Genomic DNA, 19,140 nt, shown 5'->3' with positions numbered 1-19,140 from the left:
GGGCACATCAGTAGGGGAGGAAAACATCAGAGCTGGGTATAAAAAGGTGCCTGAAACATTGTGACTTCCCAGGAAAGCGAATGTCAGGGCTATCACCTGTCTGGTGCAGCAAATATTTCTTCCCAACTTCAATTATGACCTTAATTGTGGTATCATTATCTGTTCAGTATATACCCTTGAGTCACTCCTTGATTAACAATAGCACCGAGAAACCTAGTAGCAACCTACCATCTGCACTGCCTATAAGATCATAACCCTTTTGGCTTTTATGGGACATAATATAACTGTGGTTTGCAGTTTCTATCCCATTAAAGAACATTTTTATGCCTGACATAAAACCTCGGCGTTTTATGGCCCAAATGTATACAGATTGAGTTTTCAGAACATAATTTGTGCTTGGGTCTTTCAGTGATGACCGAGAGGTGGTCAGTTTCCATTTGGGTGCTGCGGAGACACTGGCACGGTCAGACAGGAGGGGTGGGCAACAGTGTTCAGATAACCCCTGTTACAGAACAGTGCCCAGCAACATAAAAGTCTGAAAGGTCTCAGCTGCTCTGAATAATCATCCACACTGTGTAACTAGAGAGAGACAAGGAGGAGCTGGTGGGTAATTGAGAACAACGTCCTCTCAGCTCTGCCCTTCGGGGACCACTCAGTGGATGAATAGCCATCATTTCTCTCATTTATCTAAGTGCTGTTACCTCCCAAACACAGCCTCTTCCATTATCCCAGCCTGTCCCCCAACCACCAATTGAGAGGAGTTGTAATTTGTGAGTAGAGAGCTCAAGGCCAAGGAGATAATGGTGATTTTGTCCCTCTGCAGAACTGGGGCTAGGATCCAAAGCAAATGACTCAAAGCCCAGGGATATTCCCTCTGGCCCACAATGCCAGAACCTCTTAGTCTGGTGCTTCTGAAACATTAATATGCACACAAACCACCTAGGGTATGCCTCGTTAAGATGTAGCTTCTGACTCAGTAGGCCTGGAGTAAGGCCTGAGATTCTGTTTTTCTAACAAGGCAGGTCCCGGCGATTCTTCTGCTGCTAGCCATGCTTTGAGTAGCAAGGTCTTAACCCAAGGAAGTTAATGAATGCTCAGGGCATTGGCCTCGAAAAAAATCTAGGTCACAGCAGCAGGGTTCATAGCTTCTCAAACAAACACCCTGCCCTACAGGTCAGGATAGTCCTGGGTCTGAAGTGTGCAAGGCAGCTGCCAAACCATCTGAGGGCAGAGTGACTCTCTCTTCTCCAATAATGGAGAGACATGGTAAGTGGGTAGGCCTGGGTATAGATGTCAGCAAGGTGGCAAACCTCTATACTGTCTTTTTAGTTAGGGTCACAGTTACAAGGCGGACAGGTCACACCATCAGAGCACTGGGAACCAGCCAGCCTCTGCTAGTTTCAAAAGGTAGGACGTATTAGCTGGCATCGTTACAGATAGAAGACTAGTTCTTACAGGGAGTCCAAGCATTCCCCTTTCTGAGCCTTTTTTTAATGAGCTTCTTGGCCCATGCAAAGAGCTGCCCAGACCATCATCTCAGCCTTCTGTATTTTCTTCTGCCCACAGCTCATTACAGGTGTCCAGCAGACAACTGAGAGGCATAATCAGGCCTTCATGGCTCTGGAAGGGCAAGTTATCTCGAAAAAGCTCCATGCCAACATCCGAGAGAAAGCAGGCCACTGGTTTGCCACCACCACACCCATCATCGGCAAAGGCGTCATGTTTGCCATCAAAGAAGGACAAGTGACTACCGGAGTGTCCAGCATTGCCAGCGAGGATAGCCGCAAGGTGGCTTCCGTGCTGAACAATGCCTATTACCTAGACAAGATGCACTACAGCATTGAAGGCAAGGACACCCACTACTTTGTGAAGATTGGCTCGGCCGACGGTGATCTGGTCACACTGGGCACCACCATCGGCCGCAAGGTGCTAGAGAGCGGGGTGAACGTGACCGTGTCGCAGCCCACACTGCTGGTCAACGGCAGGACTCGAAGGTTCACCAACATTGAATTCCAGTACTCCACGCTGCTGCTCAGTATCCGCTACGGCCTCACCCCCGACACCCTGGACGAAGAGAAGGCCCGCGTCCTGGACCAGGCGAGACAGAGGGCCCTGGGCACTGCCTGGGCCAAGGAGCAGCAGAAAGCCAGGGATGGGCGAGAGGGGAGCCGCCTGTGGACTGAGGGCGAGAAGCAGCAGCTCCTGAGCACGGGACGTGTGCAAGGTTATGAGGGGTATTACGTGCTTCCTGTAGAGCAATACCCAGAGCTTGCAGACAGTAGCAGCAACATCCAGTTTTTAAGACAGAATGAGATGGGAAAGAGGTAACAAAATAATCTGCTGCCATTCCCTGTCTGGATGGCTTGGCGGGAGTAACTGTTATCTCCTCTCCTAAGGAGATGAAGACCTAACAGGGGCACTAAGGCCGGGCTGCTTTAGGATACCAAGTGGCAAGGAAGCTCACATTTTTTGAGTTCAAATGCTACTATCCAAGCAAGAAGTCCCACATCCTGAAGTAGACTAAAGCCTGGCTGAAAATTCTGAGGAAAACAAAACAAACGAATGAATGAACAAACACACAAAATGTTTCAAGTTCCCCTAAAATATGACCCACTTGTTCTGGGTCTACACAGGAAAAAAAAAAAAAAAAAAAAAAAAAGACGTGAAATGTCTAAAAGGAACAAGAGAACAGAAAAACAAAAAAAACAAAACACAAAACACACAAAAAAAACAAAAAACAAAAAAACAAAACACGTACACACGACCGAAAAACAAAGACGTGAAGACGAGAAGGCCTCCTATTCTATTACCTCACTCATCCACACGTGAGCGACGCAGACACATCCACCAGGGCCAGCGTCACAGACCAGCTGAGGAAATCGATTCAGACTGCTTGTTGGACAAATACCACAGACGTTTTCGTTTCAACCAGTACAGGTGCATTGAAAACACGACTTTGGGGGTGATTTGTGTGTAGCGACCGGGGAGGGGGGGGATACAAGTGAAAGAGTGAGCACTGGAAATACTTTTTAAAGAAAGAAAAAAAAAAAAACTAAAAACACACACACACAAAAGGAAATTACTATCAAAAAATCAAAGCGAGATAATACCGTTCAGCACTTAACTCTCAGGTCCCAACTTAGTCCGGCCTGAGTTAATTTATTTGAGCGCAGAGTGTACAATTTAATTCAAAATGGTGGCTATAATCACTACAGATAAATTTCATACTCTTTTGTCTTTGAAGATTCCATTGTGGACAGTAATACGCAGTTACAGGGTGTAGTCTGTTTAGATTCCGTAGTTCGTGGGTATCAGTTGCAGTAGAGGTGTGGCATTGTGACACTCTTGCTAATGGGCACCACTTCAGATCACCCTGTACATACATAAGCCTCAAGGCACAATCACCGTTTCAGATTTTAAATTATTAGTGTGTTTGTTTGGTCCAGAAACTGAAGACAATCACATGACAGTCACCACGAGGAGAGAAAATAAAAAATTAAAAAAAAAAAAAAAAAAACACAAAAAATAAAAAATAAAAAAAAAAGTCTAATAAGAACTTTGGTACAGGAACTTTTTTGTAATATACATGTATGAATTGTTCATCGAGTTTTTATATTAATTTTAATTTGCTGCTAAGCAAAGACTAGGGACAGGCAAAGATAATTTATGGCAAAGTGTTTAAATTGTTTATACATAAATAAAGTCTCTAAAACTCCTGTGGACACTGGTCTTCTGTGGAAATGCTTTGAGGTGAGGAAAATGTAAAGGCTGATGGAGGAAAAGGGAGCTTCCTAGACATACAGACTGAGCTGGTATTTCAAACTTTGGGAGGAACTTTTGTTAGAAGGCAGCTCAGTGCTCCCCAAACTGCTCTAAGTGCTAGAATGATCTCTGCCTACATCTGCAGCCCCCTTTTCTGCATGGATCAGAAGTGAGGAAAGTCTGGGCCTGGGGCTGGATCCATGCATGGGTGGGTCCCTCCAGCCCTCAAGGGACAGTCAGGCTTCTCCCTGATGCCACGTTCTACTTCCAGGAAGTGCTGGCAGGAAGTGAGGGCAAACCCTCTCACCTCACTGGGAGACGTGCATGTATTTGTGTGTGTTTATATTTTCTTCCAGATTAATTTACTCCCATATTTGCACACTTGGGGCAACCCAAATAAGGAGAACGCTTATGATTTGGATGAATTTTCTTCCACCAAGGCCACAGAGGAATACCATAATCAATAGCTAATATTTATTGATGCTTACTAATGCCAAGAACAGTGCTAAGTGCTCTGCACACAATATTTTCATTTAATCCTCATCTTTCATTCATTCAGCAACATTATACGGAGAGCTTGTCATGTGCCAGGTCCTGTGCTAAGTTCTGGGGATAAAGGAGGTGGGCAGGCATAAACATGGGTCCTCGCCTCTTGAAACTAAGGGTCAAGGATGTAAACAGATGATAGTCAAATCATTACACTAAGCAGTGAAAATGGCAGGGGTATTAAGCGCCAAGAAGGATAGATGTATAAAGCTATGGAAGCACATTACTGGAGAGGTGACCTAGAGTGAGAACATCACAGAAGTTGCTGGGGGCTGAAAGTGTTAACCAGGTGAAGAGACTGAAAAGCATTCCAAACCTAGGGAACAGAATATCCAAAGGATCTGTGGTGAGACAGTCTGAACTCAAAAGAGGCTAGCAGGAACCGGAAGATGCACAGATTAAAAAGAAAAAACCCTTCAGTCTTTCTTTCATTAAAAACAAGAGAGTCTTTTCATAAACAAGTGCTCTGGACACAGTATGGCTGACGTGGTCATCTGTGTGAGGTGAAGGAGAAGGCTGGCGGCCACTGACCTGATACGAAGGCATTTGGGACTTCAGAAGGAAATGGAAGTGCATTGAGTGGCTGGATTGCAAGGACAAGCTCCTGGTATCATTCATTCTGCAGGTGAGGAAACTAAAGCCAATTATCTACAGCCAGTAAGTGGTGGAATAAGATTCTAGCCTAGCTGTGGCTGACTTCAAGGCCTCCCCAGGAGATCTAGGGAGGACACCACCGAGACCCTTCCAGTGCTTCGAGTCCCTGCTGCCTTCCCAGTCATCCAGCCAGGCCAGGGGTGGTTTCCCCAGGCAGAAGGAAAGGGAGAGAGAGGCAAGGCTGGCCTGCTTTACACCAGGTTGTCAAGTCTCATGGGCCCTGTTAGCATTATCAGCACAGCAGGCCAGGCTTCAGTAAACCACACAGGGGAACAAACACGTTTCGGACAACTTCCCTCTCAGAAGCATATGTCAACACTTTTGCCAAGTGCCGTGAGTTTGCACCATTTCCCTTCAGGAGGGAGGCAGGAATCAGTTCCTCCTATGTGCTTTGGTCCAGCTGCTACCTGCCTTTAATCTGAATGGTGTCAGGGTCACTTGGATATATACTCACAGAGCAGCCTCCAACTGATCATGGGGCCAGCCTGAATCCTGGTTTGTTGGGAGCTACAAAGGTGTTACTGTGTTGTGTCTCCCTGGGTAGAAGCAGACAGTGGGACAAAACATGACAGTTAATCACAAGCAAGAAGCCAGTGGGGAGCTCATTTAGCCCAGAGCTCCTCTGCCCCAACCAGACTCTTAGGTGGCAGGTAGACCCAAAGGGGTGGCCAAATAGTGTGGCAGACAGGGAATCACAAAATGTCACCAGAAATTCACTAGAACCTGAAACTCTCCTCTTGTATGCCAACCATCTTTGAATTATCTATGAGTTTCCTCCTACACCTAGACCAGTCCAAGCCCTCACAATACACACACATGAATCAGTAACATGAAAGGGGAAGACTGCCTTGGGTAAAAATCCTCTCCTGCCTTTTCTCAGGCTAGAATGGTCCTAGAATGATGGGAGGAAATTCTTGACCTCTCCCAGAGCATTTGTACCTTTATACAGAATTCTGGAAAGGCAGTGCAGGGGATAGAATTGTGCAAAGACGGCCTGCCTGGAAACACGTTCTAACTCCATGACTCCCTAAACATGGGAGCTTGAGATGATTAGAGTAAATAGTAATAGCTGTTGTATAAGAGATATACCCAGCATAAGTTAACACAAAAAAAGTTGAATTCTTACTCATATAGTCATCCACTGTGGGTCAGGGATGGGAATGGCTCTGCTCCATTCAGTCACTCAGGGCCCCAGCCTCCTTTCACCTTGTGGCTCAGTCTTCTAGGTCTTCAGAATCTTCAACATCCTCTCCATTGAGCTGGTTGATGACACAAGACCCAAGACCACGTGTGTAACTATTTTATTTTGAATGGGCCCTACCTGAAAATGAGACATAACCTCTCCACTCTCATATATCCATGGACCCACCTGCTGCAACAGAGACTAGAAAATGTAGTTTGACTCTGACCTTCAGAAGAGGAGACTGGATATTAGTGAGCCCAAGCAGTCTCTGACATGTAACTCATGTCCAAGAGCCTCTGTTCCCTCACCTGTACGTGAGGATTAGTAAGAACAAGGCTGCCATGATGACTAAATAAGATACCGTATGTATCACTAATGTACGCTAAGTACTCAGGAAATGTTAGTTTTTATTACTTTTAAATCTTTGCTCCAAGCACAGGTTTTCTAAGTGTGAAAATTGAGGAATGAGCCATTCATCACATGGGTGAGATTTTTATGCAGGGGTTGGGAAGATGAAGGAGGACCTTCCCTCAAATCGCACTCCACATGGCAATTCCCCTCTTCCAGACCTAGGGAACATGAACAGGTACTCTCAGTGTGAAACCCTGGTTCATAGCCTCAAGGGCTCTTCAGAAAGATTGACATTTGCAAGGTCAAAGGTCTCAGCAACATGAAGACAGACTATGTGAGAAAGACACCCATCAATGTTGATATCCATCAATATTCAATCACCGAGCACAATTTTGTCCGGCATGTTAGAAGCTGGGCATACAAAGATAAGTATCTCACGGTCCAAGATCTCATAGTCCAAGGTGTGAGGAGAAACAAGCCAATCAATGGGACACAGTAGGCTCAAGGGCACACAGAAGTGATGCATAAAAATATGAATCCCATGGGGTGCCTGGGTGGCTCAGTTGGTTGAGCGTCCAACTCTTGATCTCAGCTCTGTTCATGATCCCAGAGTCATGGGATTGAGCCCCGAGTTGGGCTCTACACTGAGCATGGAGCCTGCTCAAGATTTGTCCGTTCTCTTTCCTCTCTCTCTCTCTCTCTCTCTCTCCCCTTCAGCTCCTCCCACACACATACACTCTCTAAAAGAAAATAAACAAAAATGTGAAGCCTAGAGGAGAGGGCTGCAAGTTCTCTCCACGAGCATTTGTGCTGAGCCTTCACAGGTAAGAGAGTGTCATTTGGAAAAGGTGGAAGAGAGCACTCTGGGCTGAGAGGGAAGTGTGTGTTAGACACAGGAGAGAGAAAAAAATATGCAAGTCGACTGGGGAGAAGTCCAGAAAGGCTGGAACAATGGCTATGCATGAGCCCCCTGGCCACGTATTACAATCAGCTGGGGGCTTTCAAAACATACCTATGACCTCCAGGTCCCAGGTCAATTAAACCAGAATCTCCAGGGCTGTGGGCACGGGGAGGTATGGAAGCTCCCCATGAGATTTTCACGTGCAGCCTTGCCAGGACTGAGAAGCACCAGGTCAGAGCCCAACAGGTGGCGCAGGCCTGGGATGAGGAGTGTGGGAGAGATTGAAGCAGGAATGAAAATCAGGCCAGGAAGCTGGACATTCTCCTGCAGGGCTGGAGGGGGCCTACGTGGGTTCCTCCACCCTCCACGATTAGGAAATCCTTCCACTAGCAAAGAAGGGAGTAAAGGGGAGCCAACAAAATAGAGCCTGGGAAATTGTAACAGCCCGAATGTACCAGCCCAGATTGAGGACCTGAACTGGGGCGATTGGGGAGAACAGAAGGAGAGCTCCTCAAAACACCGTTAGAGAAGGGAGGACGAGGCTGTGGGACTCCCTGCATGTTGGGGATAGTGTCTGTACGACACAGAGCATCAAGGGCAGGATCCCAGTGTAGCTCTCCAAGGAAAGCCTCATGTGCACCAACGTCTCTCCTCCCCATCCCACTCCAGTGAAAGTACTCAACACCTCAGGAGAGGGGTTTAAGAAGTCTAAGGCTTACCTTTAGGGAGCCTCTGAGGGGCCCAAGTTGGGACTTTCCAGGACAATTCTGGTTTGCCACACCCAAGTCCCACCTTCCATCCTGAGGCAGCTGGGCAGCCTGAGCCTCCTCTGATGCCCAGAGCTGGCACTATGACTGTGCAGCAGCTCTCCAAAAGCAAGGCTGCACCAGCACTGACTTCTCCTGTTTCCCAAAGCCCCACCTTCCCCAGCGATCACTTCTTCCTGGAAAATGCTGGGCTTGCAGTTTGGCCACTAGATGGCGGCCTTTCCCACAAAATCTTCCTAGAGCTGCGTCTGTCGGCTCCAGACGGGTTTACATGTAAAGTGCTGGGCAGTGCCGGTCACTTAACAAGTGCATATTAAATAGTAAGCTACTATTCAGGGAAAACATCAAGACTTTTTTGAATTATGGTCTTTGGAGTCAAAAACAAAAAACAAACGCTGCTTTAAATCCCAATTGTTCCAGCTAAGCCTTGGCTCTTAACCTCTGAAGACTCAGTTTCCTCCCCTGTAAAATTGGTAGAATACTATCTCACAGGATTGTTGCAATAAACACCCAATCTAGTGCCTAGCACATAGGGATGGCTACTGACTGACCACAAATTACTATTATTCTTAGTCAGTGAGGACTGAAGGTGGGGCTCCCGCCTTGAAACTAGCTGCACACACAGTCCCAGTCTTGAAGTCTTGATTTGTGAAGAAGTCAAGGTTCCACTGCCCCCTCCATCTTCCTACCACACAAGCTACATAAAGCAAAAGGGCCTTTCTCTGCTAGCAGGCCCTAACGGTGGGAGGCCTGTGACCCCTCAAGGACAACCTTCCCAGTGGCCATCCTGCCAGAGAGGAACTAGGAATGCCTTGCTTGGGTCCTTATCTGGGTTCTCAGTAAGTAGGAGGTGACCACTTGGCACCCAAACCAGCTCCACAAGCCTTCCCAGGGCTCCAGGGTCCCCAGGCCTGGGCAGAACAGAACCTCCTCTTGCCTGTCCCCACCTGTCTTTAGTGCTCCCCTCATTCTCTCCCACTCTCCCTTCTCTACACCCTTCCAATGGCTCCCCACCCTGGCTGCCTTCTCCCTCTAAACCAACTCCAGTGGCAGTGAAAGTGATCTCCTTACGCTTATACATTCATAAACCCTTTTGCCCACATGGATTGTATTTGAATTTTACCACCACCTGAGAGGCCAGGAGGAGCTTAAAGAGCTGAAGTAACTAACCAGAAGGTGCACAACAAAATACGCCCCTCCCAGGGGGCTGGAAGTTCTGTTCCCAGTCTATTACCATCATGTCCACTCCTGGGCCACCCCCTCCACAGCCCTTATCTTAGTGTTAGCTCAGCCAAATACATGCAGATTTCATTCTAACATGCTTCTTTACTTTCCCTCCACCTTTTTCAGGTTTTTTTTTTTTCTTTTAAGTTTATTTATTTTGAGATAGAAAGAGCACAGGCAGGAAGAAGCAGAGAGAAGAGGGGAGAGAGAATCCGAAGCAGACTCCACGCTGTCAGCAAGGAGCCTGACACAGGGTTCGATCTCACAACCTCATGTAGATTTTATTCCAAGGCGGGGCCCCTGGCCAGAAGCAATCTGTCCAGCTGCCTTTAAGGCAAGCACACGAGCTACGGGAGATGGAGACAATGAACAGTGCTTGGCTCTGCCCCCAGGTGGCATCACTAGATTAATCAGGAGACTAGAGATGATATGTGACAGAACCCCAACTAACTCAAAGCAAAAACTGGGAAGTTCAAAAACATGATGGCTTCAGACATGCATGGATCCAGACACTCAAAGGATGTCTTTGCTCCCCTTCCAGTTCTGCTTCCCTTGAGATGTGGCTTTATTCCCAGGTGGACTTTCTCCACATGTGGGAAAGATGATTACTAGCACCCTCTCACCTACGTCCCCATGGTACCCATGGAAAAGGCAGAGAGATTCTCCCTCAAACTCCCAGAGAACTTGGATGGGCCCAAATCCCATCAGGGCCATAAAGAAGAGGGAAGGGATGGTTCCCCCAAGGAAGATAACTTCCTGGACAAAAAACGTTAACTGCTGATAGGATATCTACTGACATCACTCATTTTGTCCATTCTATCAATAAATAGTGCCCAACATAGCTTAGGTGTTTGGTTGAAAAGCCAGGTGCTAGGGATACAAGGATGAATAAAACACAGCTACCCAGGAACTAGTGAGGAACATAAACAATAGCAACACAATGTAGAAGTGCTGGGGAAAGAACTACACAGTGGGTGATGGGGATTTGGAAGAAAGGAAAAGGGAATGGGTATCACTAGTGTCCTGGGAAGATATAGACTGCATCTTAATAGCCAAAAAAGCATCCAGCCCCTCACGGCTTCCTGCCAAGGTTCTTGCCCACCTACCATGGGTCTTTTTCCTTCCCTTGGGAAGACAGGAAACCTCTTATCAACACCAGCCTAGAGAACCTCTCCCTGGGTTGAACTGTGTATAGGGAACTAGATGTCCCTCACTCCCTCCTTTCCTCTTGAATATATGGAGAGCAAGACTACCCCTCAGTGTCAACCATGTAAGGAGAGGTTATTCTGCCCATCGGACCAGCCTCTGCTCTAGTGCAAGTTTCCTCAATCTGGCCATCAGCAACATTTGGAGCCAGGGGTGCTCTGTCATGGGGGTTGGCTTGGTGCAGTGTGGGGTGTTTAGTGGCATCCTTGGCTTCTACCCACTAGATGCCAGTGGTGGTTCCCTGTCTGTGTGTCCCGAGTGTCCCTGCTGTGACAACCCAAAATGTCTCCAGACATTGCCAAATGCCTTATGAGGGCCGGGGGAGGGAGGGGGGGGGGAATCACCCTCCATTGAGAATCACTGCTCTAGCTCATTTTCCCCTGACCCCTTCCCTCCCTCATTTCTCCCCAGACCACAGCCTTTGGAAAGAAGCCTCTGCCCTCTGGTTAGGGAGGCTAATTCTCCCTAAGGAGACATTTACCAGGACTTGCCTATGTTCATCCAAGGAACAGCCCCCAAGCCAGGGGTTCTAGAACTAGACTAATAAAGCTCTGCCCTGATTCTCCTCGGCTCACCATCCGGGAGTTCTCAGTAGCTGAGTTCACGAGCCGAGCCATGAGCCCAGAGAGGAGGAGAGAATTGATTGCTCTGCCCCACCCCTCCCAGATCCTCCCTCCACCCCCCAGACCTCCCTGAGAAGCCAGAGGCATAGAGCATTCCTGAGACAGAACAGCTGTGGGCTCTGTCTGCAGCAAGGGGCAGCCTCATGAACGTTACACTGATGACTGTCAGAGCAGTCCAAATGAGAGGACCTTCCCCTGGCACTTGGGGGGAGGTGCTAGGACCCGAGATGACAGGGTCATGTTTTATTTCCTCCTTCCCATCTTGCCCCTCTGCTGGTGGTCACACAGTCCCTGAAATGAAGTATGGATGATGCCCTAAGAACAGAGGGAAGGCAGACAAGCCCTCATCTACCAATGACACGCAGGCCTCACCCTACTGCCTCATGGCCTCAAACCCAGCTTCTCCCTGAGGCTCCACACAGCATGGACTCCTTATACTCAGGAACCACTCACCAGGCTGATACATGGGTCTCCTCCCAGCCTTGTGTTCAGTGACATCACCCTGGTGGCTTGAAATGAGCCATGGTGGGGATATCTACATCATGGAAATCAGTAAATTTCCAGGAGACTGGTGTGGGGTTGGGGTGGTAGGACACAAAAGAGAATAAAAACGTCAAAGAGGCATGGGGAGAGGAAAAGACAGAGGATATCCATGGGTTAAAAGCTTTCTCTATTGTACACCTGAAACTAATCTAACATGGTGTCAACCACAATTTTAAAAAAGCTTTCTCTGTTGACTTCAATGATGTGGGCACTTTGAAACTCAAGGGTCAGGAACTCTGGCCTGGCACCATTATAAAATTAATAATAACTGTGGCAGAAGCAGCCAGAGAACATTTTCTACATTCTTCCAAATTTTAAGGGTGGGTTTAACCAGCTCACAAAGACACTGTTTGGGCCACAGTGCATACCACCCCCTGCAGTGGGCACAGATCCCTTTGTTGGGGACTCAGGCATTTATTCCTCCCTCCCACCCCTTTCCCCCCCACCAGCCCCAAGAATGCTGCCTGCAGACACTTCAAAGCCCCCTTCTCGGAAGGGAGCTGTCTGGTAGGTCTGGTAGAAGGGTGGGAGTCATCTAGCACTGGTCTGGTCAATACAGGGGTACAAAAGCAGGCTGCGTGCCTTGGTGAAGGGCTATCCCAGCTCCAGAGCTGGAAAGAGGATTGGCTGAGATCACCCTTGGTGTGCCATCACAGCCTGACCTCCATGCTGTCCAATCCTGGGCCCTCAACTCCTTCCCAGGTGGTCCTGGTGCACTCTTTAAGAAACAGCCTGCACGCAAACCTCTAGCCCAGAGTCTTTCCCAGGGGAACTCAACCCAAGACACCCTCGACCCACCTGTCACCTCTCCGGAGAGGTGCAACACAGCGTGTTTTGCAGGGGGTGCTTTTAAGCAATCTAGGAAGAGGGTGCGGGGAGCAGAGAGAGAAGTATCATGAAGTGTGCGTGTGTGTGTGTGTGTGTTGCTGTTTGTTTCTCAGGCCAGCATCTTTGTTGAAGGGCACAGCAAGGGGAAAGAGACAAAAGAACGTCACCCGTGTGGTGGATTCAGCAACACAGTGGACCTCTGTGGCAATAGCCACCTGGTCTGTCGGCTCCACAGACATCTGAGAGTGCAGATACACGCTCCCTACCTCCAGGCACACAACACACGCTGTCCCAAACACACGGCCCACATCCCAGGCCCTGGTTCTCGAGTGCAGATGGGAAGAAGTCAGCCCAACTCATCTTCAGTACAAGAGGCGAAGCTGAAGAATCAGGCTCAGGAGCAGCAACCAGTCACCGCCAAAGCCTAGACTCAGACACCTGTCACTTATTTGTGCATGACCCTTTGAAGTTCACAAAACACACGCGTTCATTCATTCCTCAGAGGCTCTCTGGACTTACGGTTTGCCAGCTTTCTGGCTCAGAAGCTCCGTTTGTGATGCGAGCCGCAGCTCGCGCTTCATCAGACGAGGTACAGATGGAGAGCTTCCCCACCACCTGGAAGAAGGGAGTTCCTGGCCTCCCTGCGGACAGGAGGGCTGGGCCGAACAAACTCCAGGCCGTGGGCTGTGTCCATGTCGGTGGTTCCAGTGGAGACAGAATTTGCCTCCCACCTCCCTCAGGAATCCCCCTGCCCAATCTAGGCACTCACTGATAGCACGCTCGTGACCCTTGACCTTCGTAGGGGCAACTGTGTTACTTATTAACTTGCTGATTGGAAATTAGTTTCTTTTCGGAGGTGCTGGAGCTAAACAAGAAAACCTGTGGAAGGGAGGAGTTTCTTACTCTCTGTGCCCTCATAATGAGTTATACCACCATTTAGATTAACCTAGAACTTTACCAAGACCCCATGTGCCACTGGACTCTTCTACATTCCCGGGGTGGGGAGTTGCTTACATTACATCGGCTACCCTATAGCCTGCATCTTAATGTCAGGCAGGCCCAGGGCTGAATCCTGGGTTACTTAAATTTTGAGGCTAGAAGTGTGGGAAGTGCCAGCTCAGTGCCTGGAACAGGTAAGTGCTCAGTCAGTGGCCACAATTGTCATTATTATCCCTCATTGTTGTCCCCACCCCCACCCCAGAAGTCCCTGGTGACAGAGATGAGACACCTACAGGGCTTACCTGATGCCTGCTCTCATCCCATCCTCTGGCCCATGGCCATGTCGGAGGGCAAGCCAGTCTCTGAAGGCCTGTCACATTGACTTAAGGGCTGCCAAATGTAGGGGCTTCCTCTTCCGGGCTGGACCTTATGTATGATCACCATGAAATAGCAACGTAAGACACCAAGTGACTGAGGCCAGGGAAGGGGTTCCACCTGCCCAAGGATCCCTGCTGATCCTTGCAGGTGCAAGTCTTCAGCCTTCCAGGCAATTTCAGTCATTGAACTGGAGCATGGGGTGGACACCGGAGGCTGCATGCCACCTGCAGCTGAGCTCGTAAGGGACATCCAGAGAGCTGTCCAAGAAGACGGGCCAGAGCGTGTCTCCATCCTTATTTTGGATCAGAGACTGTAACATCACAGTCACATCCAAACCCAGATTTCTTTTCCCTAACTTGGACTATAACTGGGCAAGTGTCTTCCCTATCTTTGTTTGGTTTCCTTTATAAAGGCTTACTGTAAAAATGTTAAGCAATTTGAAACATATTTGGAGCTCAGACCATTTGGTTTATCAGGAGAGAGATGACTGTTGGCTGGTTTGTGGTTACAAAGCTGCTCACAGCCCAATATCTGAAGTTCATAAATAGGAAGACAATAGATCATCTTAACTCGGTGCACACTTTTAGGCCATCTAGTTGTTGCTGTCACAGTTCAGCCAACATTTTCAGAGGTGTATCCCATGCCAGATGCTGTGCTAAGATGAGAGCTGAATAAAATATACAGTACCTTTGATATTATTCGCCAATTAACATGTTTGTCCATATGTGTCTTCTCTCTCCTTCCCTCCCTCTGAAATGCTCAACTAGTCACCAAATTGTTTGAATATAAGTTGTAGACATCATGACACTTTGCTCTAAATGCCTCTGCCTTATGTAGGAGGGTTATCCTCCTACATAACTACAGTAAGTACCATGACCACTTGTGAGACCCTTAACACCGACATCATATTGTCTAACACACAGTTCCTCTTCGTGTTTTCCCAGCTGTCCCAAGGATGCTCTTTGTAGCTTTTTGTTTAAAAAGGTACTCCAGGATACACTTGTGGATCATTGCATTTGGCTTCTTCTTCATGTTTTGACAGATATAGAACTCTGTAAAGAAAGTTAGAGAGCTCTCAAATAAAGACTTTTGAGAAAGAACCTTCCGACTCAAACGAGGAAGAAAAATCTTTCCATAAGGACCCTTGGATGCTGCATGCTTATTCCTCACCACAGATGGGCAAATTATTTCTTAGAGGGGCATATGGACTCATAATTCTTCCAGCAGATTAATGCCATCTGCTCCCGACAAGGAGGAAAAATGGTTAAAAGGTGGTGGCAGGGAATCTTAGGCCCTGATCAGGTATGTCCTCTGACACATGCCCATGTCACTCTGTGCCAGGCCTGCCTTTAGGCACTGGGTATGTGGGAAAAATAAAGTAAACAACCCTATCCTCACAGGGTTTATGGTCCAGTAGGGAGAAAGGAAAAAAAAAAAAAAACAGAAATAAAGAAATAAAATGATGAGGCTAGAGGGGTGCCTGGGTGGCTCAGTCGGTTAAGTGACCAACTCTTGATTTCAGCTCAGGTCACGATCTCACGGTTCCTGAGTTTGAGCCCCGCATCTGTGGCAGTGTGGAGCCTGCTTGGGATTCTCTCTCTCTCCCTCTCTCTCTCTCTCTCTCTCTGCCCCTCCCATGCTTGCATGCAGGTGCACTCTCTCTCAAAATAAATAAATAAACTTAAAAAAAATTTTTTTAATGATAAGGCCAGATCGCTAAAGAATAAAGTAGATGGCGGGACACACAACCCAACCGTGGACAGTGAAGAAAGAAGGCACATCTAAGCTGCAAGCTGAAGGAGAATTCACCAGCTGAAGACAAAGCGGGAGTAGCCTAAACAGGAAAAAGAGCCTGGGTGCATGTCCAGAGCGAGGAGAGAGAGCATGTATAAGGCACATACACAAACTCAGTCACACAGGAGGCACGGAATCAAGACTGGGAGAGCACACCAGGATCAGTCCACACTGGACCCTACAACACGCATGGAGTTGCTGGGACTTTATCCTAAGACCAGTGAAGAGCTGTTAAGAGGTTAACACCAAATGTTCTGTCACACTCTACAGAATGATGGGATAAGCGAAAAAGGAAGGCCAGCTGGGAGCTGCATAAGGTGCTGGTGATGGCGGCCTGCATCTAAAGTAGCACAAGTGGAAATGGAGACCACAACAGATGTATATACTTTGGAGATAGGGTTCAAGGCCCTGGCAGGTGGGATGTACACAGGAAGTAGAGGAAAGGGAGAGGTCTAGGGTGACACCCAAGTCTCTGTAATTAAAGTAGTGTTTTAGAACAGGGGTAGGTAAACCAAAACCTGCAGGCCAGAGGTCTGTTTCGTAAATGAAGTTTTACTGGCACACAGCCACTTGTTTACATACTGTGTATGGCCGCTTTCAGCTACAACAGAAGAGGTGAGTAGTTACAACAGAGACCATATGGCCTCCCAAGCTGAAAATATTTATTATCTGGTACTTTACAGAAAACATTTGCCAACCTCTGTTTTATATCACCGTATTCCAGAGATGCCTCAGGAAGAAATAGGATATGGTAGTCAAAAAGTTCGGGCAATTCTGCATTCTGTATGGCTTTCTTGGAAAAATTCACTGTGGATGTAGGTACACCGAATGCTCTGAGAAGTCCTTCCGTAAAGAAATCTCTTTATCAAAGCCAACATTTTCCACATGTATTCATTTTCAGTCTATATTCCAGTTTAACTCTGAGGAATGCACCTGTCGACAGTCACTTCAAAAAGATTAGGAGGTATTCTGGAGGGGTAGAGATTGGGGAGACTACAAGTCATGAGATCAGTTAAGACACCATTCAAATGACAACAGTCATGGGGCACCTGGGTGGCTCAGTCGGCTAAACATCCAATTTTGGCTCAGGTCATGATCTCACGGTTCGTGAGTTCACGTCCTCCATCAGGCTCTCTGCTATCAGCATACAGCCCACTTCAGATCCTCTGTTCCTCTGTCTCTATGCCTTTCCCATGCTTGCACTCACACTTTCTCTTTCTCTCAAAAATAAATAAACATTAAAAAAGAAAAAAAATCAGGGGAGCCTGCATGGCTCAGTTAAGTGTCCAACTCTTGATTTCAGCTCAGGTCATGATCTCACAGATGTGAGACTGAGCCCCATGTCAGGCTGGGTGTGGAGACTGCTTAAGATTCTTTCCCTCCCTCTCCTTCTGCCCCTCCCCCAGCTTGCTCACACGTGCTTGCTCTCTCTCTCTCTCTCTCTCTCTCTCTCTTAAAAATAAATAAAAAACAAATGACAAGAATCAGACAAAAGGGCCTGAGCTAGGGCTTAGGTCAAAAAGAAGGAAGAGAGTACGGGAGGCCACAAAGGCAGAATTCTCAGTTTCCTACTTAGATAACTGTAGGAAACATGAATGGAAATAGGGATGTAGAGTGGGGAGGAGGAACAGGGAAGCAACTAATTGCAGGAAAAGGGGTGAATTCCAACTTAGACACACTGAGTTTTGTTGGCTCAAGGTAAGCAATAAACTTCTGCTTCTAGAAAGAAGGAATAGGTATACTTTTCCCTACTCCTTCCACTAAGTACAACCAAGACCTTTGGACATTATACAGAAAACAAATGTAGGACAACTCTTCAAGTGCAGAAAAGGAGTCAGGTGGCTAGGGACCTCAGGACCTGAGAAATGACACGGGTTCCCTGGATTTTCTTTTTGCTTCACATGTCCCTGACTGTTGTGCTGGAGAAACAGAAAACCCAGAAATGTCAATAGGTCCATACAAAAAATGTTTGACAAAAGTCAGCCAGAGGGCCAGAAAAGGGGCAGACTAGCACACAGAAATCATTTAGACAATAACCATCTTACTCTAGCTAAATACCATGGAAAAAAAAAAAAACTGTGGCCCAATTTTCAGTCACACCAGCAAAAGCCAAGTAGGAACCCTAAGCTTCCCTCTTTAAGAGGCTTTAATAAGGAACCCCAACACTCCTGGGATTGTGTCAGAGAAGGCCAAAGGGTACCTCCCAGGTGTCAACAAGACCAAGTGGGAATTTGGACTTCCACCTCCACCTGGCAGTAACCAGGTGCCATATCTCCCCACCCCCTTCAACCATCCCCCACCTCTGCTGGAACAGTATCAGAGAAAGCCAGCTAACAACCAGTTTAATAAGATCCGGAGTCTCAGAACATAATATAAAAATGTCCAGGTTTCAGACAAAAAGAAAAAGAAAGAAGAAAAAGAAAAAGAAAAAAAAACCCACTCAGCATAACAAGGATCAGGGAGATTTCAAACTGAATTTTAAAAAAAGACAATCAATAGATGCCAACACTAAAACGATAGAGATGTTAGAATTTCTGACAAAAAATTTAAAGCAGTCATGGTAAAAATGCTTCAATAAGTAATGATAAACACAGTTAACACAAAATGAAAAAAAGAAAGAAAGAAAGAAAGAAAGCCTTAGCAGAGGAATAAATGACATAAAGGAGAACAAATGGAAATGTTTGAACTGAAAAATTTAACAACTCAGACATGAAAAGCTCAGTGCCTGGGTTCAAGAGCAGAAGGTAAGAGACAAAGGAAAGAATCAGTGATCTGGAAAAGAGAACAACGGACAGACATGACCTAATCTGAACAACAGAGAGAAAATAGACTGGGCGGGGGGTGGGGGGGGTGGAGGGAAACACAGAGCCCCAGGGATCTGTGGAACTATAATAAAAGATGGGAGTCCCACAAAGAGAGGAGAAAGGGTGGAACTGTAAAAGGAATCAGAAATAGTGGCTGAAAAATTCCCAACTTTGACAGGAATCATCAAACTACAGCTTCAAGAAGCTTAGTGAACCCCAAACAAGATGAACCCAGAGAAATTCATACTGAGACACGCAATTAAACTTTTGAAAATTAAAGATGGAGTAAACAAAGGATCTAACCTTTTACTGAGCTGTTTCAGACCTTTGGAGGCTAAGTACCCAGCTGAGTAACCAGGGCTGAGGAGAAAGAACTCTGTTCAGTCTGAATCAGTGTGTCAATGACAGAGCAGGAAGCCATGTGTTTGGAGAACCTTGCAAGATTTTAGGGTGACCACCTCCTACCTTGTTTCCCTCATGGAAACAACCTCCTGTGGTTTTCAGTGAAATGGAAACAGTGCTCTTTGGGGGCATTGAACACACCAAATCTTCAGGGTCTTTCTCTCTGCTGCTCCCATAGGCTGGAATGTACATGCCTTGCCTCTTGACATTGCTGGCCACCTCAGCTTTCTGGAGA

General features: G+C 47.2%; 1 protein-coding gene and 1 long non-coding RNA gene across 24 annotated transcripts in view; one reads left to right on the top strand and one right to left on the bottom strand.

Annotated features, from left to right (window-relative positions):
- The window catches only part of TENM2 (teneurin transmembrane protein 2), a 1,977,527-nt gene extending 1,973,805 nt beyond the window's left edge, over nucleotides 1-3,722 (top strand). For 21 of the 22 annotated variants that reach the window (XM_045502305.1, XM_045502315.1, XM_045502361.1 and 18 more), the window contains one exon: nucleotides 1,567-3,722. In XM_045502305.1, the coding sequence (XP_045358261.1) occupies nucleotides 1,567-2,328 (762 nt within the window). In that variant the 3' untranslated portion in view covers nucleotides 2,329-3,722. The remainder of the gene's footprint in view (nucleotides 1-1,566) is intronic. The other variant, XM_045502490.1, reaches the window with a different exon arrangement.
- The window catches only part of LOC123611041, a 57,412-nt gene extending 44,052 nt beyond the window's left edge, over nucleotides 1-13,360 (bottom strand). For both annotated transcript variants that reach the window (XR_006718387.1, XR_006718390.1), the window contains exons 1-2: nucleotides 13,108-13,360; nucleotides 6,089-6,221 (exon numbers count right to left, since the gene is read on the bottom strand). This is a non-coding gene — a long non-coding RNA (uncharacterized LOC123611041). The remainder of the gene's footprint in view (nucleotides 1-6,088; nucleotides 6,222-13,107) is intronic.
- Nucleotides 13,361-19,140: the final 5,780 nt, after the last annotated feature.

Source organism: Leopardus geoffroyi, chromosome A1 (assembly GCF_018350155.1).
Source record: "Leopardus geoffroyi isolate Oge1 chromosome A1, O.geoffroyi_Oge1_pat1.0, whole genome shotgun sequence".
NCBI lineage: Eukaryota > Metazoa > Chordata > Mammalia > Carnivora > Felidae > Leopardus > Leopardus geoffroyi.
The sequence above is the reverse complement of the archived record's forward strand: the minus strand, read 5'-3'. Positions and strand labels throughout refer to the sequence as shown.